General features: G+C 40.3%; 1 protein-coding gene across 1 annotated transcript; it reads left to right on the forward strand.

The window, feature by feature from the left end:
• The first annotated feature begins 3,895 nt into the window (after positions 1–3,895).
• REEP5 (receptor accessory protein 5) lies at positions 3,896–23,426 on the forward strand. Its single transcript, XM_032674755.1, has 5 exons — positions 3,896–4,117; positions 4,189–4,282; positions 14,281–14,419; positions 19,333–19,501; positions 20,953–23,426. Exons 1-5 carry the CDS (start codon positions 4,000–4,002, stop codon positions 21,000–21,002), a joined length of 570 nt encoding a protein of 189 aa, XP_032530646.1. The 5' UTR covers positions 3,896–3,999; the 3' UTR covers positions 21,003–23,426.
• The last annotated feature ends 3,152 nt before the right edge of the window (positions 23,427–26,578 follow it).

Below are 26,578 nucleotides of genomic sequence, written 5' to 3' on the forward strand. Positions count from 1 at the left end.
AATAGCTTAAAACATCAAAGTGGAGAAGCAAAGATACTAATTTGCGTTAATTGGAAAATAAAGGTAGAGAAAAAATTAGGGTACCAAAAGGGAAAATGAAGAATGGAGGACAATGAAAAGGAAATAACCCACTAATATAATATTTTCTATTAGTTTGTTTCACACAACCCTCAGTGGGTTGTCAGGCAGCCTGTCATTCTGCATGTGGTCTAAGGGTGCAATTCCTCCTGTAGCCTGTGACTTTAGATGCCAGCTCTGGTATTTCATGATAACCTACAGCTAAAGGCTGAGTAGCCTGGACAAATGGGCTAGTACTGCATGTGCTTTGGTTCTGATGTCTAGGACACCAGTCGTCTCAAAACTTGCAAGGTGGAAAGGCACTCATCCTCCTGGTCCTCCACTGGACAGTCCTGTTGCACTTTTCTGCTTTTCCTCCTCTCCTGCAGAAGCTCCTCAAGCAGGTCACACAATCCTCCTTTAGCCTTCCTCTCTAGGCTAGCTCTTTCAAGTTACAGTGTTCCTTCCTTGTTCTTATTTTCAGGTTTTTCTGGGAAGAAGAAAGAGAACTACCCGATATTGCATGTTCTCCATATTGTGCTGGAAGAGTGTTGTTATTTTTTAAGTACAGTACCCTACCTTTGTTTCTATTTGACTTTCCAATTTGTTTCTTCTAACAACCTATTTCGCTCTTGCTCTGTAACATAAGCGTCATAAACAAAACAGTTATGCACTTTACTGCTAAAAAGAATTTATGCAGCACATCCTAGTACACTGAAAACATTTATCTAGCACAGATCAGCTGGGGGAGTTATTAATGCCACAAGAGTCTGGTTTTGAATAAAAGAACAAAAAAGAAAATAGCAGGTTATTATTAAGTCTCAGCAGGAATTTAGTTGTTTTTAACATTTTTATTAAATTCCCTTTTCTCTAATAGTTTTGTGTCTTACTTGGTCTCCTCCTCAATCCTTCAGTCTTAGAGGTATAATGGAAAAGACCTAGAATTTTTAGAGGGACTTTATTAGGTGTAAAGAGTGAAAGCACAGAAAACAAAATCCAAAAGATCAGAGTAAGTTTCCATGGGGCTTCTTGCACTCCTGCAAAACATGATTCAAGTCCATAAATCTTCAGTTTGAGAATTGCTCATTTACAATTTAGCAGGTCCTGTAATTTTTCCAAATCCCAGCATACCCTTAAGCAAAATAAGAGTCACACTGCTTTCTGCAACTTTTGGTGATGTTTACCTTATTTTACTTTTAACCCCGAGGCACATGAGAATATTGTAATATTCGTATATGAACGGAGAATTGCTACACAGCACCGTCTTTTTATGGGACCAAAAGGAAATCTCAGTGAAGTTGCTAACACTTTTCATATTACTGTATTTTAAACTCAGGTATAGAATTTTGCCCTGTTTGCACCCAAGGATTAATTTCTCACACTTGTTCATAAGGACCATTTCTTAAGGATGTCTGGCACTGTTAGTAGTCTTTATTAATTTAAAAGCACCATATCCCTTCATGTGACGGAGAGATAGACAACAGCAAAAGCAAAGGCATTTAGTGCTTTCGGAAAACTCCATAAAAGAGTTTGGTGAAATAAACACCTGAAGAAAAGTGCAAAGATCAGTGTTTACAGAGCCATTGTGCTGTCTACTCTTTTATATGGATCCAAATCATGGGTCATCTACTGCCACCACCTGCAACTCCTAGAATGCTTCCATCAACTCTGTCTCCGTACAGTCCTAAACACCCTCTGGTCAGATTATGTGACCAATACATCTGTTCTAGAACAATCAGCAATCACAAGCATTGAGGCCATGTTGCTGAGAACACAGCTGTGTTGGGCAGGACACGTCTCAAGGATGAAGGACTACTGCCTTCCTGAGATCATGCTCTATGGTGAACTTGCCACTGGCTGCCGCAAGAGAGGAGCCCCAAAGAGAAGATACAAGGACTCCCTGAAACAACATCTCAGCCTTGGCCATATTGATCACCATAACTGGTCTACTCTGGCCTCCAATTGGGAGGTCTGGAGACACACCATCTATAACGTTGCGGATGCTTTTGAGAAAGCTCACAGGATCACTCTTGAGAAAAGACAACACAGAAAGAATCGTGTCTTGCTGATACCACCTAAGGAGTCTTTCTGCTGTGCCTTTTGCAATCGGACTTGTTTATCTCGTATTGGCCTTTTTAGCCACCAGCGTGCTTGTAATAAGTGTGGGTACAGCCCTTCCCAAATCTTCGTTTGCGAAGCCTGGCCATGATGATCCCTTCATGTTATGTAACACATGTCCCAACAGTCCCCCTGTTCTCTGTAAAACCCAAGACATATCATGCAGATACAGCAAACAAAGAAAGGAAAAGAAGAGGCCTGGAACATGTGGCATAGGAGGAGGGTCAGGGATCTGGGATTGTTGTGCTTGTTCTCAGAGGTGAAAGCTAAGTGGGGACATTGATTGCTACCTTCAGCTGTCTGTTTGGAGGTTAACATGGACTAGACCCCCAGAAGTACAGAAAATCAGGGCAAAAGACAAGATGAAACAGTCACATGTGACATCAAGGGAAATTTCAATTCCATACATGAGGAAAAAAAATCTCTTTGCTTGCAGTTGAGCACAGTGATGGCCTTTCTGAGGAGGCTGCCCACTTTCCATCTGTGAATATTTTCAGACCCCAGCAGTCCAAGCCCTGAACACCAGGGTCTAGCTTTGGCATTAGCCATACTTTGAGCAGAAGACTAAAAGTATGTAACCTCCAGAGATCTCTTTTAACTGTATTTTATGATTCTATTAAACAAGATGAAAACTTTCATCACCAAAAAAAAAAAAAAGTTACAATTACATGACAAACCTTATAATGGGATTATGGACTAGATATTATTCTCCCTCTTCTCCTCACCTCTGCCTTTAATAAGACAGTTGCTGGAAAGAATAAAAGGTATTTCAGCAGTTAAATTTAAATTCTTTGCAAGATGCCTTCCCCCAGGACACTGACAGCTCCATAGCACAATGCTCTGCTTACATTTATTTTTTCCTTAGGTGAAGATAAGACAAACACAAAAAAAGTATCTTTAGAAGACTGATTAGTATTTTTTGGCATACTTAGGAGCTAATACAGATTTGAAGAAGGCATGGAGAGCCTCAGCACTAGTTGTAATGCTGAGTCAGATGCAGAGGAGTTGCTGGGAAGACTCAGCCCAGCAGAGGAAGTTTCCAGGACTACATCACAGCCAGTAAATTATATTTAGTTGGCAAGAACATTGCGCACACACCATAAATTCCAGGGTACAGTTACAGCGGGGAGCTGCTGCCCTTAAATCAGTCTTTCTCACACACACACACACACACACACATACACACCCTCCCTTTCGGGGTAGCCGTGCGAAGGTGGTGGCATCATGTCGGTGCATAAAATCCGTTTCTGAGTTTTGATAATCGCATCTGAAATCGATGGTGCGATGTACTGGGACTTTGGGGGAGGGGTGTGTCTTTTTTTTTTTTTTTTTTAACGTATTGAGCAATTTTCGGGGGCTGGAACTGGCCGCATGCGTGCCCTCCTCCTTGCCGTCTTTCATACAGGGCACTCGCTACCTGACCACTCGAACAAGGCGGACATTCCTTGCAGGGATGTATGTTCCAGGCCCCACGTCTAACATTAAAAATCGGTCCCTGCCGGTGCAAGGAAGGCAGCAAGCCCGGTTCCCCTCACCCCCCCCCTCCCCCGGCGCATCAGCACGGTCGGCGCCCGGGGCTCCCCGAAATGACACAGGATCCCGCTTTGCCCGGGCGGGGCGGCGCCCCCAGACTCCATTTTGCGCTCGGAGCGGGCTCGCAGCCGGCGGAAGATGGTTCCCCGGCGCTCGCCACCGCCCCCGGGCGCGGCGCCACAGGGACGGGCGGCGGGGGCCGGGACCGGGGCGGCGCCTGCGCTGGGCCGCAGGGAGCAGCGGGGCTGCGGCGGAGGGCGGGCGAGCGGCGACACCACCACTTCCACAGCCATGGCCGCGGCGATGTGGCAGAGGTTCGACCGCTTCCTGCACGAGAAGAACTGCATGACCGCCGTGCTCGAGCGCATCGAGGCCAAGACCGGCGTCAGCCGCACCTACATCGCCACCGGTGAGCCTCGCGCCTTGCCCGCGCCCCGCTCCACCCCGCCGGGAGCTGACGGCTCTCTGCTCTCTCCTCAGGCATCCTCGGCGCCGTGGCCGTGTACCTGGTAGTGGGATACGGGGCATCCCTGCTCTGCAACATCATCGGCTTCGGCTACCCCGCCTACGTGTCGTAAGTGTCGCGACTCCTGCCCTTCTTTGCCGCGTGTTGCAAAATCAAAAATCGCATACCTCGCGGCTGGTGCCGAGTCTGCCAGGGTGGCATCCCCGGGGCCGTGCTCCGAAGGATTGTTTTTCCCGCTCCCCCCTTTCCCTTGGGATGTCCAGGTGCAAGGTGCTGAGTAAAGGACGAGACTGCTTCCACTTCTTCCATATGGCGAGGGCTGCGTCGTAAATTACCCATGGGAGACGCTGGGTAGTTTCCACGCTTGACAAACAGATCCCGTAGCGCGTTATATTTTGGGTTGGGGTTCATAGCATTTTCATCTTCAGGGTGAGATAGATCTTCCGGTAAACTGGGTCTTACCTCGCTGCTGGTAACAGGAGGGAGAATCGCTGTAGCAACGCCGTTCGCTAAAACTCGCACTGATGTTTTAGAGTTGAGGACACTCCCGGGTGTCCTGGAAGGCACTGGTGCAGTGCCAGCATCTGTAGATACAAAGTACCGGGTAATGTAGCGGGCTGGGATTAGAGGTGCATTAAGGCGTGCTATTTACTCCAAACCCACCTAGCTGATGGAGAGGTGGGGGAAAGGAAAAGACTGTAACTCCTCGAGTGTGAAACACCTTAAAATGCTTCATTTTTCGAAGGAAGGCCTCCTTAGATATTCTTCAAAACAAAACGTGTTAACCTTTCACGTGCATTATATTGTTCTTAGACCAAAATATCTTTCCCGTTAAGACCACAGTGGAGTATGTTCCAAACTCCTGCAGAAATGTGCTAAATAAAACCTTCTGTGTGTAACCTAATACACTCATAAAATGGAAGTCCTTCCCAGCTGTACTTCTGTATTGTTGAAATACCGCGCTTGCCTTTTATGTAACTATTTAAATACAGTCAGCAGCTTTTAAAAATATGTTCTCTGCCTTTGGATCCTAAACATGTCAAATCCTGGTTCCTTCACTCTTATTTTTTCAGTGATATGAGAGATTGACTTAGTTTTAGACTCTTGAAACATCCTATGGTTGTGATGCTTAAAACCAACCAACAGTTTCTAGTGTTTGCTGATTTAGGACATCACAAACGAAGAACTCTGGAGCAACTGAAGTTTTGTTTTCTAAAAAGTAATTTTTAGTGAAAAATATTGGTCAGAAAGTATTTCTTTCAATAAAATCTGAATGTGAAAATATCAGCCAACAAAGCTTCAAAACCTTCACAACAAAGTTGTGTAGGAATTATATTTATGTAATATTTTGTGTCTGACTCAGGTCCCTTTTCAAATTATGTAATTACTTTGGAAAATCCTATTTAAATTTTTAAATTTCTTTTGAAACTGTTTTGGGATTGTATCTTAAATCTTCCAATATGCAGTGATGGTGAGTAAATTGGTAAAACAAGCTCCTAGAACTGCAGAAGCAAGACAGTAGCAAATTAAATATGAATTAATAGGGTTTCTCTTCCAATTTTTTTATTTCAAGTCTGAAAATTTTTTAAAAATCCTTTTGTAGAGTGTCTACTCTTTTTCATGTTGGAATGTGGTTTTAAATGTGTCTTAATGTGAAGAGTTACCTCCCAGATGTTAGTACTGTGGGATGTTTGGTTTTTAACTTTTTTTTTTTTTTTGAATAGTGGGATAATTGTCTTTGGCTACAAATTTTACTTAAACAAAAAAATATGCTGAATAACACGCATGTGGATACAATGCCAGCTCTGTTTTTTCCAGCTCATGCTCAGGTAATGCTTTTCCTTCAGCTGCCTTTTTAGTGCTGAAATATTTATGACAAAATTATATGAGAAATTTTATGAGAAACTTATAATCTTGAGTGAAAATCTAATTTAAAATGCATGTGATGTGCTGCGTGCCAGTGTCCTTCAGTGGCAGCCTGCAGACAGGTTCCAGCCAGCCCATGGAGCAGTCTGCTGACAGCACAGGTGGGCTTAACCTTCCCTCCCAAATCCAGAGCTGGTATGGGGCGTTTTCCTACATTTTGCTCTGCCTACTTTTGTTTTTGCTGCTCTGGATCATGTACTGCAGTCAAGGTGCTGTCCCCTGTGCTTATAAAGCATAGAGACCCAAAGCATGAAGAGCGCTAGCCACAGTGGTTTGCTTATTCCTCTCTCCTATTTTGCCTCTCCTCCTTGAAAAGGCAGCTGAAGGGCCTACTATATGAACTAACAGTGGTGATTTTGCTTCCTAGCATTGGACAGAAAACAGTTTTCAGCTGTTTTCATCAGCTGCACACACCCCCTCAAATGCACTTGCTGTAAAAGCTGTGGCTTCTGGAAGAGGTCAGGAGCTGTAAATGGGATGTATTGTGCAAGGTGTTAGTTTGATGTTTACACAAGTGTTTCAACAGTGGACCCAAGCCTGAAATGTCTCAGAAAGGTACTGAAAGAGAAAAACCAGATTACTTTTCCCCAGATAACTTACTTTCGTCTCTTGGGGAGTAGGTCAGTGTATCATTTCTCCATTGTCAGTGACTGAATTGTTTATCTGGGAAATGATGAATCGTAGAATGGTTTTGGTTGGAAGAAACCTTAACCATCGTCTAGTTCCAGCCCACCTGCCATGGGCAGGGCCAAAGTACTGGGTCCAGCTTCTCTTCAGCGGAAAAGATACTTGTAAAGGAGTGGGACAGATGTCTGTGTTCTACAAGAAACATCACCTCCTGTCCTCACTGTTGTTTAAAATGGCACACAGGCTTCCAGGTGGTTGACCCACTAGCATATTCCAAATCTGTTTTACCGGGAATTCAGTTCTGGGTTACCTTGGTCATGGTGGTTTTACTGTTCATCTCTACACCTGCCTGAAAGAAAATATACTGGAAACAAAACAAACCCTGAGAAGGATAACTCAGCTCAGATTTCCGTCTGTTCATACATGAAACCAGGACAGTTTTGTCGGTGTGCAGGTCCCTGCCTGTCAGGCCTTGTGTAATTGCAGTTTATTTTCTTTGGTTTATGTCACTCTCTGTATTCATTGTCAGTGTGTGCCGTGCAGCAGATGAGGAATTCAGTGGAGAAAAGCTGGAGGCTGTGGCTGCTGGGTTAGACAGCAGATGGTGTGAAGGGGCACAGCTGCAGCTGCACTGCTGCCCACTTTCACATCACTGTGGCACAAAGCCAGTGCAAGGGGAGGGGGCAACTCCCTGCTTAATGCCCGATACAGCTTCCGGCAGGTACAACTGTTTCCCTCCTCATTCCCCCTTGTTCACCTTCAGCTTTGCTTTGTACATGATTTAAGTGTTTTTATCCATAGAGGAGTTTCTTCTTTAGCAATACAATGAGAGTCTGTGGCATGTCACAGCAAGGGCCCACCTGAGTCTCTTAACGTAGGCAAAATTAATCCATAGTTTTCTGGCTGTTTCCCAGTAAGTCAGGCAGTGTCTCATCTCATTCCTGAAAATGTTCTGCAAGTTCTGTATGATGAAACACAATAATTCTTTTAAGTTGAAATCTAATATTTGTTTTGCAGGCTCTTGTGGAACAAAATTGAAAAGTTTTGGTCCCCAAAAGTAGAAAAGTAGACCAGCATTGAAAAGTTTACCAGGAATGATAGAAGCAACTTTTTATACTTCTAGCAAGCAATACTTCTGCACAAGGCAATGATCTGGCTAGTAGATGGAAAAAGTGAGTGTTGGCAAGTAGGTAAACACCACTGCCAGAGTTTTCACTGCTTCTCTAAACTTTCCAGAGCTAGCATGTTTAAATGTAGCTCCACCCATAGCTAGTGGCGGTTAACTGCCTCAGAAAAATTAGAGTGCGAGCAGGAAGGGAGCCTTTGATGACTAAGAAATATGTGCAAAGGTTTGGAAATTCCGTAAAAGCTGTCATGGTTGGTTTAAAAATTGCAGAGTTGAAAATAGCTGTGGGCAGTGAAATGTCTGAACTTATTACTAGTGTCTTCAAGGGACAAAAGCAGTGTAGTACAATCATGCCTCTCTCTGCATTGGCTAATTTTATGTTATTACTTCACTTTAGCTGTTTTTACTATGTAAATGTTGTTCGTGGCATTTTATAAGCAGGAAACAATCTACATTGGTTGTATAGAAGTGTAAACACTCAAGCCAAGTCTTAATTTGAATACTGCTGTGGTGTCTTGAGTCTGTCTCCTAGTTCCTCTGCTTCTTTCATACCTTTGAAACAGGAACATTGCTTTTCTTTGGTCGCAGTTATTTAGAAAACATAATCAGTCCTGTGTTTGTTGAGAGCCAGGGCAGCAAATTTGCTTTCTCTTGACAAGTTTTGCGGCAAATGGTTACTTTTTTCCTCCATGAAAAATGATTCATGATGTGCTAAAGTTCAGAAGTAAAGCTCTGCTGCTGCTTTATGAATGTGATTTGAGAGAACTGGTATATCTAACCAGATTCACAATGCCCAATGTAAATATAAGCAGAAAATTTCCAAATCCCCCTGCACATGTGCTGTTTTCTTTCATGACTGATAATCTTTTCATGGGGCTTCAGGCACTAAAAAGTATAATTTGACGTTTTTGTTAAATATTCTGCCAAATAGTTCCTCAAAGAATGCTTGCTTTTTGTCTTTTAGGTTTTAGAGTGCTTTGTTTGAAATAATAGCCGTCTTAGCTGTTGTTTGGACAAATTATTTGCATTCTTTTCTAGAGATAGCAAGTGGTTAAGTGCAGAGAGTCTAATATTATGATAGCTGTAGGAAGATTTGAATTTTTCTTTCATATCTAAATTTAGGCTAAAAATCATCTAAAGATGATCATCTAAACAAACATCTAAAGATGTTTGTTATACTGATGGATCCACTCTGAATTGAGGCACTGATACATCTGAATCCCAGCAATAGAACCAGCATGTGTGTGGGAATGTGTTTTTTTGGGGAAGCTGGTTTTGGCTTGAGTCAGAGCTGGGGAGCTGACTCGATGGTTGGCTCTGCAGATACTTGTTCCAGGAAAAAGGGGGCCAAGAATGAACAGAAAATAGTGAAATAAAAGTATTGATGCTTCTTTTTTTTCTCCCAGGAACCTAGTTTTGTGCTGAGTTAACATGTAGACTGTGGGACTGACTTCACTGGTGGGCAAAATCATGTGTGGTCCTTCTGCTGCCTTAGTCTATTTCCTTTTAAGAAATACAGAGAGAAACTTCTATTACTGTCATATAGTTTGTTGGTGTACTCTAATTATGTTTGTCCCTGCATGGACAGTGAAGCCTCCCCTTGCTCTCCTTCATTAATTTGCTTGCTGCCATCTGCTAGGTACACAAAATTCTGAGAGAAGGGAACTGGTAGACTTAAACTGCAGCAGCTGTGTTAAGTGCCTTTGGCAGGAAGATCTTTTCTATATCTGTAAGTGCATGGGTCTGCTATGGCAGACAGTGAGGAGGAGGAGGAAAGATGGAAGACAGAAGGCTTTTAGCTGATGGATGAAAATGTAGAAGCCAAAATGATAAAGTGAATCCAAATACACAGGTACTCGTGTCACTGAAACGATCTGAGATGTCGCGGAGGCAGCCTGCCAAGAGGAGTCTGGGATGAGGATGACAGGGAGGCACCAGGCTGTGGTGCAGTGGATTGTTGACTCTGTGGGGGTGTCTGGATAGATAGCTAGAAGTAAATTATTTTATAACCTGCTCTAAAGAGGTGGGGCAGACCAGTAAGTATAAGCTCTAGAAGTATAGGTAGTTTCAGGGGTTTTTAAGTTAAATGCAAAAAAAAAAAAAGTGTTATACTTGGCTAAAAGGGTGATAAATATGCCTGGCTACTTATTCAGTATAGCTCTGATTAGAAAACTGAAGGAAAATGGTCCAGTCTTTCCTAACTATAACATGAGCACTGGGTTCAAGGGATGCTGATCTTTTGTCTCAAGCTTGTTGACCGACTTTATACAAAAGTCATCAGGTACACCTTGTAAATTACAGGGATAAGAGTGATTACTTCAAATGAGACTACAACGCTACAGTTTGGCATTTCTTTAATTCTGCCTCCCATGTCTTGGCTCAGCTCAATAAAACCCCCTACCCAAATTCATAATTTAACCTGTGAGTACTATGTATATGAATTAACTGTAAGCAATGATTTGTTATTCCAGAGCTAGTTCAGGAGTAACACTGTCTTCTTGGAAAAAAGTTGTTTTTTTTTTTGTTTAAATGAGTCAGATGCTTTAAGTGAAAGAACTTGGCAACTTACTAAAATTAGACTAGTTTGTGTTACTATCATGTAACAGGATAAAGTAACCACACTTGATCTAGCCCTGAGTTTGACTGATTCTAGGATGCACAAGGTCAGAACCGTGCCCATGCTCTGATACTGTAGCTACATAGTGACTAGAAGTCCTGGGCTTCTTTAGGATATGACAGTCCGTGCTCTTTCTTCCCTGTTGGCACCACCAGCTAGAGGGATTATCAGGGAACAGATCTGGCTGAAAAATAAGCTTTTCTTGTCTCTCCATCTGTCTGCACAAGTTGCAGTGCTGGCCCATGGCAGGCCCTTTTCCCTGTTGGACAGGCATTTATATTTTAAATAACTGAGCTGTGATATTTACCACCTGGTATACTGCAAGGTGTTCTTAGTGACTGCTCTTACCTCCAGTGTGCAGAACTACTGTAAACAGTTGTTTGGGGCTTTAAGTCCTCTACAGTTAGTGTGTAAGCACTATAAAAAAATCCTCAGTGATATGTAATTACTACACATAAGCAACATGGAATTTAGTCAAATCAGCATTAGACAAAGCTTTTAAAAAATGACAGTATCACTTTCTTTTTAAATTCGAAGCTATATAGGCTTTGGATGGCCCTTCATTTGTTAGGAAATCTTAATGTTATGTGCTAATGAGATTGACTTAATTGCTCTTGCAATGTAGAAATAACTTAAAAAAAGGTGATCCTAAAGCTGGATGTAGTGTCAATGCCTCTTGTTTGTATCTTTTCACTCATTGATGGAGATTGCATTTTGAGTATCAGGCTGATTGATTCGTGGCTTAAAACGGAGAAGAATAAAATGTTCTTGCCTTGAAGTAATGTATATGGTGTCTTGCCTAAGGTTAATTGTACAGGACATTACACCAGGATAATACTGGTAGAATAACTTAAAAAACTAAGTTTAATTATGGTGTGATTCTCATGTTCAAAAGAGTGTAGTTATAAATGGATAAAACACCCTATCTGTTCAGATATTCTACAGCATATAGTCAGATATTCTACATAATATATCAGCATAAGATATCTGTGCTTGCTCTTGGACAAGTACTATTTTATGTGCCTTACTTTTGAAATAGTGTGTAAGCAGCAAATGATGGAGATAAATAAAAGGGCAAAAGTTAACAGGGACGTATTACACTGGATTTCCACTGACAGTCTCATCTGAGGGATATATTTTCCATTCAGAAGCAGAATATTTATAAAATACTTGCCGTTCCTTGACTTCAGCTAAAACTTTTATTCATTGGCATTCTGCTGTATCTACTTTTCCTTCCTCCCTCTCTCTCTCTGATTGGGACTGGAGCCATAGCTACCAGGTGCAGCTTGAGCTGATGTGACTGTTACCTGGTAGGTGTGGTAGGGGTCTGCATGTGACCTAGTGCCTACCTGGATCAGATCATTTTACGAGGAGGGGAAATGTGCAGTTCCCTACAGTGCGCAAGAAAAGAACCACGTGTGGATTTAGAGCTGCATCAGCTGGGTAAATCACATGGGGTTTTGCCTACTTGTAGTACTGCTGCTTGTGACTGTCACAATAAAAGCATGTTGTTCATGTATCCCCTTAAGGAAACTACAGCAGCAGATGGCAAACATTCACAGGGAACACGCCCTTGGCATGCATTTAGGAACTCTAAAAGGCCATTTGTTTCTACAGGAGAGAAGATAAAGAGCGTGGGCCATTAACACAGTGATATGCCATCTGCCCTTTGCCACAAAATTGGAGACTCTGAGCTTTTTCTTTTTATGAAAACTGATTTTCGTGACTACTGAGCATTAAACAATACTCCCTTAAATCCGTGTATGGCTTTAGATGGTGACTAGAAAAGAGCAAGACTGTTGGCAGTTTCACTGCAAAACATTTTCTCCCAAACACCAAACTAGCATGCTTATTGTGGGAAAATAAGCCTTATCCTGTAAGCCTCTATTGGAGAAGTTGTCAGCAGAACTAAAGAAACTCACATGGTGAATCTCTACAGCACGTTTTCCTTAATACTGAGAAACTTTGCAATTAGTTCCTTTCTCTGCTCCGTTTATCCACCGCTCATTAACATCCCTATTAGTCCTTGTACTTTTTCTTTCCCTCCAGAAGTACAGTTTCACACCTTGGAAACAGATCAATAGCCCTCTTCCTTAATTCCTGTGGTGTTTCAGGGTGGGTTTTTTTTGTACAGCCCTCTCACCTTGTGTTACTACAATACTTCAGAGATGGGTGGGCATAGAAAAGATGTGGTTTATAGTGGGAGCAGAAGCAGCTGAAGTTGGCACTGTGAGCAGAGTGCTTTGGACTCCTGTTGCCTAACACTGAGTGTTTCTTAACAGGAAAACCTGTTCTTCCAGTTGTGCTGGTGCTGTACCTCAGTAAGGTCACCTTATTGTGCAGATGGGGTATGGCAGGGGCTGCTCCTTTTCCCACTGCAGGGCGCTCACTGATGACCACCCACAAACCCGAGCAGAAATAATGTATAAGTTAGGAATCAAATCCTCTTGTTGCATTTCAAAGTAACTCAATCCAGTAGCTGTACCAGTTCCCTCTGCAAGTGGTGATTCTGCCAGTGCTTTTGCCATAACATAAGGCATGTCGCATGAATGATTTCCCCCAGCTCCCCCTCCCTCCCCCGTTATGTACAGAACCAGGCAGTGACGGAATCTACAAGGTTTCTTAATTCATAAACCAGGAAATGGACTTACAGCCAACTCTCTGATCTCTGTTTTGTAAAACCCCCTGACTCTCAACCTTTTTTAGGGAACTAGCAGAAAACTTTGCACCTCTGATATATCCCATAGGTGCTGCTTCAGCAACAAAATATCTGAAATTAAAGGAATAAGTGATAGAAGAATTGAAACTAAATTCATTAAAATGAGTCTACAGATTTTAATCCTATGGCATGACTGGAGAGGACAAATGCTTTTTAATACTCTTAAGCTTCACATTATCAGGCTTAGATTTGCTAGCACTTCCTTTTAAAACTTCTTATGGTGCTAATCTGGAACTTAGTGAGTCCAGAGTCTCCACTTAACTACTTTTACTGAAGAAGCATAAGTGCATCTTTCAGCTCCCAGTTTTCAGAAGTGTATAAAGTTGAACTGCATTCTCCTAGCAGCTGGAGAACAAAACTCCATTAAATCATTGTGCAGGAAGCCCAATACTTTACTGGCGGTTGCTTCACTCTCTTCTTGATACCGTAGCCCACATCAGAGTTTGCAAGTCCTGTAGGAATTAGTTTTTGGATCAAAACAATTGGTGATGGAGATAAGTAGTCCTCAATCTCCTCTCCTTATGTAGATTGACTTAGAGCAAATCTTATGGATAAGTTTACCTTTTCAAAGAGGAATCTAGTGTATGTGCATATAAGTAAATTTAAAATGCTATTTATTAGAGCTAACTCTGTAAAAAAACAGAGAATAGTGATGACAGTCTTGTATTGCTGTAGATGCTGAGGACCCCAAGTTGTGCAGCGCCGAAGGGTGCATACTGTGCAGACCTCTTCTGTAGGCAAGGTTACCCTATTTTGATAATTTAAGCTATTGTAGGATTTTTCATTCAAGGCAACAACTCTATTAATCACTCCTTTATGACTGTCTAACAAGGAGGGTGATCCTGTTAGTTACAGGCAAGGCCAGGCAGGTGTTGTGATCATACTCACGCAGCTTGAATATCTTTTCTTTTTGAAGTGTGACATAGGGAGAAGCTTGTCTGCTTGAAGATCTGGGCACATTGTCTGTATGATAGATACTAACTAGTTTTCTTAGAGTAATTAAATTATAAGGATTTACACAAATCATAAGAAGTTCACCATTATAGATGCTACTGTTCTGCTCACTTGTTTGGTTTTTTTTTTCCTTGCAGAATCAAGGCCATTGAAAGTCCCAACAAAGATGATGACACACAGTGGCTGACTTACTGGGTTGTGTATGGCGTTTTCAGTATAGCTGAATTCTTCTCTGATATCTTTCTGTCCTGGTTCCCTTTCTACTACATGATGAAGGTATGTTAGTTCATGTGACCCCTCTCCTGAAAAATGAGACCTTTGATTTAATATCTCCAAGGATGGATAGATGACAGCAGATTCATTTGGAGTCATTCCAGGGTCACACCTTATTTTTAGATGCTGGTTATGTGTAATTTAGTAATATGAAAGTGATCTGTTTACAGCTAATGGTTTTGTGAGGCAAGAGGAGGAAATTGGGATGGGTGGCAGGGAAAGGTCTGCTGTGTTTTAGAAAAAAAAGAGAGTGTAACTGTCCCATAAAGACAGTTCTTGGTGTTCAGGTGAATTTGGACAAAATGAAAGCACATGGTAAACCCCACAGAGTGGCTCTACCTTTGCTTTAAGTGCATTAGTAAAAGTGGAGAGTAAAATCACAAAGGCAGCAAAAGGAGGTATTAACATCTGTACTGTGGGAGAAAAGAAGGAAACTGCACCACAAGAATAGTTTGAGTCCTACAGACTTAATTTTTAATTAAGCCCAATTTCCTGAAAGGAATTGGTAGGTACCAGAGGAGCTAGTTGCTAATGTGCATTCGTTAGTGTGGTTTGACTACCGACAATTATTTGGTTAATGTGCTTTGTTTGTGAACTAAAGTGTCAATCAACTTTAGCATGTTAAATTATTCTAGGAGATAGCTGATTGCTGTGTATGCTGTTGTGTAGAAGATATTCTAGCTTGCTGGATAGTCCACTGTTTAGGTTAAAGAACTGTTACCTATTTCCTGGTTCAGTGGGCTGTTCTCTTCCTTCTCTTTTGTTTTGTTAGCCTTTTTTAGTCCCATTGAATTCTTGAAAAGGATTTGCTTGGCTGATACTGTAGTGGGGTCATTTAAAATTTTAATGGTAATACCTGATGATGCCTAAAGCTTTTTCCAGGAAATGTCATATTTTGTAGGCAAAAATTGACTTGGTCAGCTTGGTTACACCTCTGCATTGTTTGAATCTTTAACAGACCTCAACTGTGACAGTCATTTGGAACTTATTTCCTTAGCTCCCTAAGAAGAAACACATATTTATACTACTGCTTCAAATAGTATTCTGGTCTGCCTCATGAAGTTAATTCTCTCTTCCCCCCCCTTTATTTTTTCCTTTAATAAAAAATGAAAATATGTTTGCAAAATGATTAAGCTTAAAATGGAAAAGTTTTTAAGAAGAATCTGCTAATGTTGAAGTTTAGTGTGGGTAACACATGAAAATTTTACTGGTTTAATATTTTAAGACCAAGCCCAGTAGTGATCAAACTACAGGTTCTTTTGATCTGAATAGGATTCAGAAGGATTGCTTATGGCACTGGAAGAATCCGTTCTTAACTGCTCACCTGCTTATTTCACATCCGCAACTCCCCTTTAGAGTTTACCAGGATTATGACTTTAACCTATTGTCTTCAGTGGTGTATACTCACAAATCTGAACTCACAGAGTGTATTTTCAGAGCTTCTTTTCTAACTTTTTGGCAGTAAAAGGTGTGGCAATGATTTCTTCCTGCCACCTCAGCTCTCTTTCTGAAGAGCACGCAATTGAAATTCAGGTTGACCCAGCAAATAAAGACCACAGATGGCTCTGATAAAACTGTACAAGAAGTGCCACATTTACATGTACTGTTGATTTAAGAGAAAGGTACTTTTTCTCAGTTCTGTAAAAGCAAACACAAGGAAGCAATTATGTAATTACACAGCTTTCTGTGTAATTACCATAGCTGCAGAAGGCACAATAAAAGTCAAGTTTTTACCCTCAGTAGTGGTTAGTAGGAGAGGTTTGCTTTTGTTATACAAAAGCAGCCAGGTGTTGGCTGAGAATCAGAAAGCATTGCTGACTGGATGGAAGGATTGAAGTTACTCCACATGTGGAAAAGGAGGAAGCAGGGGTTTTCCCCATTTCAGTCCATCCATGAACTCTTGTAGTGCAGCTTAGGATGTCTCCATGTCTCTTACATGAAGTAGAAGCCCAGATACATCATTCATGAAAATTTTGAGCTTGCTTTCATTTTCAAAATGTGGTAAATTTGAATATTCACATTTATTTGATACAGCTTGCAGCTTCCACTCCAGACTGAGTTTTAGTTGCTCAGTATTTCTAAATACCTTCTTTACACCTTCAAGTTTTCAGCACACCGGATTTTATAGGTGGGAAAAAGGCATGTTGAAGAATTCCTTTAAATATGTTATGATATTTGTATATACTTTTTGTTCTCCACTTAAAAATTATTTGGCGATTATTTGGATTTTGTGGGCTTTTTTTTTTTTTGTAATGCCCACTCCTAATTTATCTGTTTTGGGTTTATTTTTCTCTGAAGCAGAGGACATGCATGCAGCTAATGATTTCATGTGTATGTGATTTGTTTTTAAATACTTCTGTTAATAGTTTAAACATTTCTGTGGCATTCAGGTATTAAAGCACAGTAGCCAGTAAAAGCAGCAGTTTATCATCCTAGGAATATTCTTGGTGGTGGGAAGGAGAGAGACTCCTTGATCCACTAACAGTTTTGTCTTAAAATACTAGAATGCTATTTCTGAACAAAATTAGTAGCAGACATGTCATGCTGGGTGCATTGTGCAAAACCTCTGCTATGAGGCGCTCAGCTCAGAGCAATACAATTGTTAACTGGAAAAAACCCCCACAAAATACATTCTTTGCAATTCTCCCAACCAGCCAGAGGAGGGAATGGAATTCAGGCAATAAAGTGACTTCCTTGGGCAATCACTTGAGCTCAGTCTAACCCACTTGGATCTACTCCTGGCAGCTGTTTTTACCCTGGCAGCACAAAATAGAATACAGCTGGGTTTGACACTAGAGCTGCTGCTGAGAAACACAGCAAGCACGGCCATGTCCAGCTCCAAGATTCTACAGACAGAAGACTATCAAAACCCAAGAACATATTTTGTGGGGTTTTCTTCCAGTTAACAGTTGTACCACTCTGAGCTTTCTGGGCCTTCTTACAAGCCTCCTTATTTTTAATAGCCTGTATTAGTTCAGTTTCATGAGACACAAGGGGAAAATAAATTTAAGTTAGCAGTCTAACGTTCTCAAGGTTTGAAAAGACTGAGATTTGCAACTTCGTTGTGTGTCCTCTAGAAAATGTATACATGCATCTGTTTCAAATCAGAGGTACATTTAAAAAGTAATAGATATTTGAGAACAAGTCTGTAATTGATTTTTTCTTGACTAGACTAGGACAGAGCTGTAAAATCAAGTTACTAATTTTATTCTTAGACTAGAAAAGGGAAATTTCAATTTCTCTTAGTTTCAGAGGAAGTTGGACTCACATCTGAGGGTTTCTTCTATAACAATGGAGAACTAACATTTTTGTGTATTGGGAGAAGTAGAATAACTATTGGCAATTGACCAGATATTCTTTATACAGGAAATAAAATCAGTATATTTCTCAGCTTTTAATGAAAGATAACATAAGACAGTACTATATATTTTTCCTGTTATATTAAGTTCCAAATAATAGAAGCTTTTGAAAATTGATATGCTATCACTTTTTGCCTTTATTTTCTTTGACCATACTTAGCGATACTTCATTAGTTTTTACTTACTGGTGCATGTTGAATTATTTCTTGTAATTCGTTGAAATGTGCCTGGTGGGACACTTTACTTTGAAAAACCTTTCTTTATCTTCTGGGCAAACACTCCTTTAAGTCATTAAATTCTGACACCATGATCCAATAGTTTAAAGAAGAAAGCTTAAAGCTCACCCAAAAGGATGGTAAATTGGTTCAGCACTGCAGAGGAGACACAGCCAAAATTTTACAGTTGGGAAGAGCAGAACCTACAGAACATTCAGTCTCAATATCCCTTATTGTGAAAAAACAGAGGGGAGATATTCCAGAATATTTGGAAGTCTTGCTTGAAGAAGACTGTGTGTTTTGTCTCCTTTCCACCCAGAAGTGTGTGAAAATCCTCAAACACAGAATCCTGCCTGACATTAAAACAAAGCAATTTTGACAGAGGCAGAGGGTAGTTTTGTTTTGTGGTTTAGGATAAGATAGTCTGTGAAAAGTTGTTATACCTTTATTTTCTGGAGAGGTTTTTCACATGGAATAATGTTGTACTACTTATGCATTGAAAGAACTGTACAAATGCTGAGAAAATGTACTTAATTTGTTGCAGTTTTATCCTGTAAAATAATTTTATATATATTTTCATAGCTCAAGCAAATTTAGCTATGGCACTCCTGTCCCTTACATGTTTGCTCTTGCTTTGCATACCTGTCTTTGTGTGGTGTATGGCAGTGAAACTGAAGCCAAATAGAAGTGCTTCAGTAGTAAAGACGGGTATTTGTAGTACATGTAGTAACTGTCTTTCCAATCCCCTTTGTAAGATGCAGAAACTTTACCCCACATACTATGGTGTTTTGTTTGTTTTCTTCTAGAGAGCAGATGGTGTTTATAAAAGCTATACCTAAACTGTGCAATCCAAAAGCACTAAACCTTGTCTGTGCACTGTGCGTAGCTTGGATATATCTCTGCTCCTGGGATACACACAATCCTATTCTTTCCCCCACTGCATTTTCAAAGCAGGGAGGTAGAGGGGACAGGGATATGTTTTGTCAAATTTAAGTGATTTAGGGACCCAGACCTTCTGGTGGGTTTGTGCCACATGTTTTAGAAATGTTCAGGTTTTATAGTTCTATGTTAAAAAAGAAAAAAAAAAAGTGCATACACCTGATACCAGATTAGCTTTACTGCTACAGCCCTCCTCCTTTATTCTATCACTATCCATGAAATTATTCCAGTGTAAAGATTCCCTGTCTGTGGCTATACTGGTGTGCACACTTACTGAACCGTGACCATGCAGAAAGAAGGGGATGGTGCACTGTTCTGAATGTGCTCAATTCTGTGGCAGTCATGGAGACACCTTGTCTCTTACTCGTTTCTGCCACTTAGGCAGTTGTTCTTGCTCTTGCAGTGTGGCTTCCTCCTGTGGTGCATGGCTCCAAGTCCTTCTAATGGAGCAGAATTCCTCTACCATCGGATTATCCGGCCTTTCTTCCTGAAGCACGAAGCTCAACTGGACAGTGTTGTTAAAGACCTGAAAGACAAGGCTGCAGAGACTGCAGACACCATCACTAAAGAGGGTGAGCAGGAGACCATTCACTAGTCACATCAACTAGGGGTAATTTCCCTGGGCAACTCTATTATTTACAGTTAATATTTATTGTTTAGAGGGAAAAAAATTGTAAGAAGACTATGTAAGTTATAATGGAGAAAGTAAACTTGGGTGAAGGTGCCAAGAAATGAGAATTGCAGTGGATCTTGCTGACTAGAATTGCAGTTATGCTAGAATGAGTGGAAAAAGTGGTATAGTCTGTGTGTCTTCCCACCATACATACCACTATAAATATTCTCCCTAGAGGCAGCTCCAAACATGCTCACAAGATACCTTTCATAAATGCAGTTATTGTTTCAGTGTATTCTTACATCTTCTAAAATACTGCCTCAAATGCCTGGTAGTATAGAAGGGCTGCCAGTTGTATAGTAAAGCAATTAACTCCAATAAACAGCAAAAGGGGAAATGAAGCTTTCCCATCTATATGTTTTTGTACTTTTCCTTCCTCTGGAGATCAAAAGATACTGAGCCCACTCTTAAAGAAATTGCTTTGGTTTTATTTGGTTAGAATAATTATTATCACAGCCTGTAGGTTGTTAAATTGTTTCTTTTATTTCTTTGCATTCTATAGGGAACCCTTGTACTCTAAAATGCCTGATAATCGTTTAATAATATTAATAATAATAATAATAATAATAATAATAATAATAGAAACAATAATAAGAAGGAAAGGAAATGTATTAAGTAGATAAAAACAAAGGTTTATTTCAATTTCATTGGAAAGGAATTCTATTTATATACTATTTCAAAGCACCTTAAGTCTCCTTTCCACCAAACAATGCATGCAGTCTTATTTCATCTGTTGAACTTAAGCAGTTTTCCTGTCTGTTTAAATGATCTGCCTTTCCCAACCATGCTTGGAAATTTTACTGCATGACTCTTCCTGAGTCGTCATTGTTAGGCATGTGTCTTAATTAATGTTCTTCCACATTGCACATGGGATTTTCCTGTCCTCATTTCATCACTTATTCTTTCTTTTTCCTTTTTTTTTCTATATAAAGATTTCCACATATAGGTTTTTTTTTCTTCAAGAAATCATGTGCACGCATATGCATGTACACAGACACACTGACTTTATTCCAACCCTGTTTTATCATTATAGTGTATTTCTTACTGTATTTCTTTAACACTACAAGCAGCTCTGTTTTGTCAGTACCATAGTTTTAAGTCAGTCTATGATGTTTGTTGTGCTGTTCCTTGCTTATGTTTTATTTTTTAAAATCTTTTTCTGGTCATTTTCATCACTATATCTGTGTGCATGTGTATACAAAAGCTATGATTTTATTTTGTGTTGTGTCTCCTTCAGCACCATATTTTGTGACCTAAAAGGAAAATTATTTTATTAATGCAGCTTGAGAACAGTGGGTAGCCGACTTTGTCTGTAGGCCTGTGATTAAAATTCCTTTTATTTTCCTGTAGCCAAGAAAGCAACAGTGAACTTACTTGGTGAAGAAAAGAAGAGCACTTAAACTGGATAAAGTTTCCCTACCACCTCCTTTGTGAAGCTTGATGTTACTGGGAACTGTGGTATAAGTTTAATAATATTGCCTTGGAAACATTTTGATATATTAAAGGAATGTGTTGTAAGTTTACTTACTACTTTGCTGTGTCTGATAGAGAGTATGCATTTTTATTTAAAAGCAATGCAGTGGGCAGCATCTGAAGCTTAATGAAAATATTTTCTTCATCTTCATGCAGAGGAAGTCTTTCAGTAATCTCTTTCTGCAGTAACGTAAATAAAAAGTATATATTCCTCAGGCTCTGCACTTTAGTTGTTTCTTTGTCTATGAAATGACTCTTAACACTTTGACTGTGGTACATCTGGTAGCACAAAGCTGTTTTATAAGGAGAATACTAATCTGAATGGATCTTCTCAAATATACAGGGAATTATTGTTAGAGGTGGCGTAATGGATGTATTTCCCACCAGTAAAGCTGTAAATTATGAAATTACATGTTCTAAGCACCTGATAATAGAGATTATTCACCACTGCATGTTTTGTTGTAACACAGTATTTGGCACAGTTGTGTGTATTCTTCAATGGATAAATACTAAATATAGGAAAGAATAACTTCATTGAAGTGATTTAGCTTATATTAGTGTAATTTGCTAGAAATAGATGCACTAAGTTGCAAAGATTAGCACAAGATGACTAAAGTACAACTCCTTGCCTATTCTTGCTAAATAAAGTTGTCCTCTAAAATTGTTAATAGAGCTCCTTTTCAGATCACACTCAAAAAAACACAAACCACTTTTTGCCAAGGAGTGATACCATTAAAAATAATTTTTCCTGAATTCTCATTAAAATGTCGACTGCCTTAGGTGTCAGTCTTCAGAAATACATTAATGGGATGGACTGAGCTTTTTCTGCTTATGAAAATCTTCAGTCTCTTCTGACTGTACTAAGAACAACTTTTCATGAGCACTAAAACTTCCTGAATACAGATGCTTTTGTTGCTACTTGACATAGTCCTGGCCAGTCAGTAAGAGTGCAACCAAAGTTGTTAAGAGAATAAGGGGATTTTTTACAATCAGTGTAAAAGAATACATATATATATATATATATATATATTTTAGATTCACGTCTGCATTTACTCTTTCACAGTGCTGGTTTTTTTAAACAAATTCAGCCTGAGTTACTGAAATCTCCCTGTTCTCATCTCCATTCTGGTGTTTCTTTAAAGCCTACAGTACTGATATGGCAGTTCTTAAGTCACAGAATATGCAGAAGGGAAGCTTAAGCTTTTAGTGTGAGAAAAAGTGATTTACAGTCCATGACCTTGAATTCAAAAGATTCAATCTTAAAATAAACTTCTGAAGACTTTTGGCTTTCTGCAACAAGTTAGTGTAGCCAGAACTGCAAAACAGTGAAGCACACAGTGCAAGGCAGCAGATCAGTTTTAACTTTGAGAGATATATTTTATAAGGAGGGATGTAAAAGTGTCCTAAGAGAAAGCATTTCAAGCTTTAAGCTGGAAAACAGCCCTTAGAGCTTCCAGCTTGGATAGGGAACCATATGTAAGATATCACAGCTAGTCATTCCAAGAAAACTTTTTGTTAGGAGGGGATATGCTGAAGAGGATAAAGTTTACAGCAAAGTTGTAGATGTAAACATGTAAAAAGTCTGAAGTGACTCACCATTTAACTGGTTTAATTTCTTGTCTTATCTTCCTCTGTTGTAAACCCACTGAACTTTTCTGTAAGCCTCACTAAATCCTACTCCTGTGTTTTAAACATGATCAGCTATCAAGTGGCCATTGGAATTTAGTTTCACCTCTTGAAATAAGAAGTAAGTAGGTAAAAAGAAATTAAGATACTTAATAGTCTATTTGATTTTGGTGCAAAGCACTACATAATTTACTTATCTAAAAGCTATTTTGGAGTTTACAAGCCTAATGAGGTCTGTAGTAGAGACGGGACTTACTTTTCATTTCTTATACTACTCAGCAGTTCTTCCACTGTTATTATGGGGATAAAAAGTTCTAGATAAGTGTTAGGTAAGTGCTAAAACAGTCCCTTGCATCTCTCTCAGCACTTAACTGGTTTTAAATAAACTTCTTGTCTTTACAACTTGATATTACCAGCATGTATATTTAGTGCTCTTTTGTCAGATTTCTACTTGAATTAGAAACACAATCTGTTGTTAACAGAACTTGATCTTGGTTTTTTGCCTTGATGCAAGTAGAAATGACTGAATTTCTGCAGCAAGTTATCCTTTCCTGCAAGTAACTCCTGCAATCCACTGGGCTGGCCCTGCAGATCAGTGCTTTTCTTTGTGTCTTCACAACATTTAAGTGCAAATGTTAGTACACAGACCTACTCCATGTCTATGCTGAAGTTGTAACGTGCTAAATAAAAATGGACACAAATAAAGATAATCTTATGGGACTAGTCTGATGCCTCAGTATTTCTTAAGAGCCTTATACCTCAACAGTGAAAACCTGGTTACTTTAGGAAGGCAGAAGCTTTTTACAGGGGATTCACTTCCCCCCCCCCCAAGATTCATTACTGTGGAACTAGGAGAAAGCTCTCTAAAAGCCCAAAGGAAGTAATTCTGCTTCATGGCAACCTTAGGCAGCAGTTTTTGAACATCAGGCCTTATTAAAAGAGTTTGGAATGCAGATCTCTTCCCAATAGTGAGCACCACAAGCATCTGTCTGTGCAGCTGCCTCTTTCTAGGCTTCGTAGCCTGGCCTACCTGAGGAATTGTCAAAGTTTAGTGTTCTTTAGAAATATAGAGAGGAAAAAGTTGCAAAATACCTGGATTTTGACATTTTTTCCTCACACACTGGTTTCTTAGTGTTCCATAAATGACCTAAACAAACAATGCTGCACCACTATTTGTGGTGATGGGCAGTGGTGTTGTTAGAGTTCTTTCTGTTACCACGGTAAGCAGGACATTTCTTCTGCTTTTCCAAGCTCAGCAGAAAGAAAAATAAGGTCAGAAAGACATAAAAGACCCCCACAATGATAACATCACCACAAGTGATAATAAAATGAAAATTCTTCAAACCAAAGCAGGATAGTTAACAAAGCATTCTTGTAAGTAGTCTAATATTTGTCAGGTCAAACCCTCACAACTTTTTCTAATTTTCCAGTCTTATCAACTCCTTACATAATTTGAGAATCAACTAAAATTATTATAACTAATTCCTCTAGTCACCTCCCAACCCCATTTTAAATTCAACCAGTTTCTCTTATGAAAAGGAGGAAGAATTTTTTGCAAAAAACCAAAATCACAAATCTTTGTAGGTCAGTATTTTCTGTAAACTGCGTATCTTGCAAATATCATGAACATCAGTTTTGTCTTCTAGAGAATTTGTACATTTCAGCGTGATGGAATGAAACAGTACTTGAGGAATGACAATGCAGGACCACTAAGGAAGTCCTTGGTTGTGCAACTTTTTGCAAATTAGGTTTCCTACTGGTACATAAACTCGTAAGGGATTCTGGAGCAAAAAATCCTCAGATGACCACATGAACTCATGATCTGGTCAAGGAAACATAATTGAAGATGAACATCTTTGAATTCAGCACAGTTTGGAATGGCATGTAGTTGATGCCTTTGCTGAGGCTATGGAATTCCACAAAACATTATATTTTGCGTTACTGCGTCTTTGCAGGAGAATTCTTTAAAGATTTCAATCAGACACATCTGAAAAACAAACAAAAAACTGCACCTAAAAGAAACCCCAACCCTTGATACAGAAAGAGACACAGATTCTGTTTCACAGGAAATAGCACTCCAGTGCAGGCTACTCAGTTCCTACTTGGAATGTTATAAGGATTCTGAGCTCACATGTCCATTTCAAGTGTTTAATCTTTGTCTAGGTATCCAGAAAACTGTGTAGGGAAATAACAAGTGTATACTTTTAAATAACTAGACTAGTATCTTCTGAAGGGACGCTAGTTCAAAATCCATATTCCTCCTGTCTTGATGGAGAGTAAATCCCACTGATTGATGCATGCCTTTGTTAATATTGCCACCTACAGGAAACCACGGGCCACTGTGCCTTTTTAGTAATGATGCAGCACAAGCAATGCTCACAGAAAACTGTCAAAAGCTAGGCAGGTGAAATAAAAAGGTGTCCATTATCACCCAGTTTTTCTCTCAATTTTTTTTTCATTTAAGTCATACCATTGAGCCCAAAAGTTGCAGTATTTCTGCGTTTTTACAGAAGCCTTGTCTGCACTTTCAGTCCCAGAATGTCCAGTAAGAATCTGCCCTGTTCCAAGGGCAGGAACTGAAGGGTGAAACTGAGAGAAGGGTGCTGAAGAAGAAGGCAGACCTGCAGAATAACTTGACTTACTATCTTGCCCTGCTTGTTTTTAACTCCCTAAAGAACATGTGTTGTAGTGGTTTGGATTTTGTTTTCCCCCAGAGGCTAAGAAAAGTGGTAACCCCCAAGGGGTGGAAACCCCTGGAAGTTTTGAAGTTCTGTCCAATGGGCGCTCCTGCAAGAAATGTAAAAATACCACAACCAGACCGGAAAAGAAGAGTTGTAGTTTTTTGGTTGTTAGAAGAAGTAGCCATGTTGTAGAGCCACGAGGAAGGGGTTCTGAGCCCCTGCGGCCTCTGGGGCCTCCCAGCCCCTGGCTGGGGGGACTGCAGAGACTTGGAACAGTGTTAGACTGTAGTATGCCGGGAGATGTTTTCTCCATGGGCGCAGAGCAGCAGCCGGCACTGACCAGAGAAACGGTGGCAGAGAGCCAGGACAGATAAGAACTGAACCGGAGAAGCAGCAGAAGCTAGCAGCAGAGCTACAGAGTTCTCGGGGGTAAGAACTGATACCAGACCCCCCAAAACTCCCTTGAGACCCCTCTTGGAAAGGAGGGACATGGACTCCTATTTTGGAGAGCAGTTTTGGACATGCAGCACCAGAGAGAGAGAGAGGAGCTGAGAAGCTCAGTTGTCCTGAGAGCTGAGCCAGGACAGTGTGGGAGGTTGGCCTTGGGGGCCCTCCCTTGCTGCAAGCTACAAAGAAGCTCGCAGCCTGAGACAGGGCACAGAGGCCCTGCAAGGAGCTTGAATTTCCTGGAGATACCAGACCGTCACAAAGACCCCCTGCGTCTTTGTGATATGACCGTGGTGGAACGACCTTGTCTGGGGTGACGTAGCCCACGGAAGACCCCTTTGCCTGCGTCAAGGGGCCGAGGGAGCTTGGATACCTCCCTCGTGAGTGCTGGCAGAGATCCAGCAACAGCTGCATGCATGAGAGAGAGAGATAGACTGCTACTCTGAAGAAGCTGCTGCCCTGAGAGACTGGAAGGGATCTGTCCTTCTTTCTCTCCTGGACTTTTATTTGGAGGGGAGAAGAGATCTGATCCATTGTAAATACTTTATGTCATGGTAGAGATAGTTGTGATCGTGTGTATAATGTGTTATAATATTTATTTGTACAGTCATTGTAATATATTCCCTTTCCCCCACTTTGAGTCTGGTGTGTTTTGTCTGAAAAAACCCATCTCACATTAGGTTGAGATGTGGGAGGGGGCTTAGACTAGGGAATTAGGATTTTGGGCCTATCTCAAACCATGACAATAT

This window comes from Chiroxiphia lanceolata, chromosome Z (assembly GCF_009829145.1).
Source record: "Chiroxiphia lanceolata isolate bChiLan1 chromosome Z, bChiLan1.pri, whole genome shotgun sequence".
NCBI classification, from domain to species: Eukaryota; Metazoa; Chordata; class Aves; order Passeriformes; family Pipridae; genus Chiroxiphia; species Chiroxiphia lanceolata.

Excerpts from the sequence above, each read along its gene's own strand:
- REEP5 (XM_032674755.1), top strand. The coding sequence starts at position 4,000 with ATGGCCGCGGCGATGTGGCAGAGGTTCGACCGCTTCCTGCACGAGAAG. Across the intron at positions 14,420-19,332 it reads CTTTCTACTACATGATGAAG|TGTGGCTTCCTCCTGTGGTG; the intron begins GTATGTTAGTTC and ends TTGCTCTTGCAG. Across the intron at positions 19,502-20,952 it reads AGACACCATCACTAAAGAGG|CCAAGAAAGCAACAGTGAAC; the intron begins GTGAGCAGGAGA and ends ATTTTCCTGTAG.